General features: G+C 50.2%; 1 protein-coding gene across 1 annotated transcript in view; it reads right to left on the bottom strand.

The window, feature by feature from the left end:
* The window catches only part of ICT1 (immature colon carcinoma transcript 1), a 7,248-nt gene that overhangs the window by 911 nt on the left and 4,048 nt on the right, over positions 1-2,289 (bottom strand). The window contains exons 3-4 of the mRNA XM_010856138.1: positions 1,030-1,089; positions 1-68 (exon numbers count right to left, since the gene is read on the bottom strand). The exon at positions 1-68 is cut by the window's left edge and continues 10 nt beyond it. Coding sequence (XP_010854440.1) covers positions 1-68; positions 1,030-1,089 — 128 coding nt within the window. The remainder of the gene's footprint in view (positions 69-1,029; positions 1,090-2,289) is intronic.

Raw genomic sequence — 2,289 nt, 5'->3', positions numbered from 1 at the left:
CTGCCGCACGGGCTCTGCGATCCAGTCGGCGCTTGCCAGGTGGAACCTGACTTCAGCCTTGGAGTTCACTGTCGATAAAGGGAGGGAGCGCAGGTCACTGAGATGCTCAGCACCCTCAGCATCAGGGTAGCTGGTGACCACCGGACTCTGAACCACAGGGAGGCGAGACGCCCACCCAAGGGACGCTCCTGTCCTGTGTGAACTTGGGGAGACCAACTTGGCCATGGAATGAGCCTGCCAGGACAGTGAGGTGCTTCTGGACAAAAGTAAACTTCCGGGACTTCCCAGGTGGTCCGGGGTTAAGACTCTAAGCTCCCAAGGCAGGGGGCCCAGGCTTGATCCCCGGTCAGGGAACTAGATCCCACATGCCACAACTGAGACCTGGCACAACCAAATAAATAAATATTTTAAAAAATACAAATAAACTTCCAGGTAAGTGGATAACCAACCAGGACCTACTGTACAGCACAGGGAACTCTGATAGAGACGAGTCTGGGAGAGAATGGATACATGGATATGTATGGCTGAATCTCTTTGCTGTGCAACTGAAACTATCAAACATTATTAATTGGCTATGGGGTCGCAAAGAGTCAGAAACGACTGAGCGACTGATCTGATCTGATCTGATACTCCAATGTAAAGTTAAACAACAAACAAAAGAACCCAAACTTCCAGGAATAAAATGCCCAGTGGTCTCTTTCTCTCACAGTTTACTGGGTTCGGACAAGAATGCGGCGGGGGAGGGGGCGTGAGTCCCACAAGAAAGAAGGAACCTGTTCTGGGAGCCGGCTGCCAACTCACACTGTGCGGTCCCTTTGTTCAGACTCCCAGACCAACCCCAGGCCTGGCAACCCGCAGCTGGGAGTCCGAGGACCAGACCACATTCAAAAGAATAAAGGGGGTTATTATATAAACCGGCAGTATTTAAGCTTCTGGAAAAAAAAAATCCCTTTATTTCCACATGAATGTAAACAGAATCCTCAAGCCCATCTCTCAGCTAAGCGCTAAAGAGAACAAGGTGCCTCGTACCTTTGTTAACGTTCTGGCCCCCAGGACCACTGCTCCGACAGTAAGATATCGTCAAGCGATCTGAAAACCAGAACACACATCATCACGGTGATTTCCCCAAGGCCAGAGACAGCAGCGGATGTAAAATTACGACCCGGGTTGTCCACTCCTGGTCTAGCACACTCTGTGGGATCTGACTGCCCTCGCCTTTTGCTGTTTGTTTTAAAGCAAGGACTCTTTCAAAAGCCCAAACGGAGGGACAAACTGAATTTCAGTTGTATTTCGAAATGTGGTGGTCGTGGACGCACCGGCTGGCCGGTGTTCCACGCGCATCCCCGGGCTGAGCCTGCATCAGTGGGTGAGAATGCCTGCTGTGTGAATGAGCACTCCACTTGCAGCTGGGAGTCCCATCTTCTAACGCCGGCTCAGCACAGACTGACTCTGTGACCCCAGCAAAGCCTCGATGCTTCCCTGTGTCTTGGTTTTGTTTTGAATCTGTAAACTGAGGTTGCTTCCTTCTACTTTTTTTTTCTCCCTTCAGCCACATATTTTATTGTTTGAATGGGCTTCCCTGGAGGCTCAGACTGTAAAGAATCTGCCTGCAATGCAGGAAACCCAGGTTCAATCCTTGGGTGTGGAAGATCCCTTGGAGAAGGGCATGGCAACCCACTCCAGTATTCTTGTCTGGAGAATCCCATGGACAGAGGAGCCTGGCGGGCTACAGTCCATGGGGTCCCAAAGAATTGGACCCAACTGAGCAACTAAGACTTTATTATTTGAGTATTTGCAACTATTATTCTATACACCAATTTTCGTTTCTTATAGAACTCTATATCCCATATTGCCAGGTCACTTCACTCTCCATTTTATGCCACGTTCCCACCAGGAAGTATCTCATCGGATCACAGTCTGACTGTGTGTTGCTCTCGTTCAGTTGCTAAGTCATGTTCGGCTTTTTGCGACCCCATGGACTATAGCCCACCAGGCGCCTCTGTCCGGGGGATTTCCCAGGCAAGAATACTGGAGTGGGTTGCCATTTCCGTCTCCATTCCTTCTACTTTAATAATTCATGAAAAGCAGCCTCATAGTGTCTGAGGAGAGTCGGGGAGGCATGGCAGTGGGCAAGTTTCAGGAGGGTTGGGCTACGGGGGCTCAAGGGGCACTGTGGCCCTGTGCTTGTGGGGAGCGGGCCTCAGTGGGAGTGGCGACATCTCCAGACAGCTTCTGAGAGATTTTCCGCCCTTTGAAAAAAATCAAATGAACTTGTTTTTCCCAACAAGT

This window comes from Bison bison, unplaced genomic scaffold (genome assembly GCF_000754665.1).
Source record: "Bison bison bison isolate TAMUID 2011002044 unplaced genomic scaffold, Bison_UMD1.0 scf7180017864371, whole genome shotgun sequence".
Lineage (NCBI taxonomy): Eukaryota > Metazoa > Chordata > Mammalia > Artiodactyla > Bovidae > Bison > Bison bison.
The sequence above is the reverse complement of the archived record's forward strand: the minus strand, read 5'-3'. Positions and strand labels throughout refer to the sequence as shown.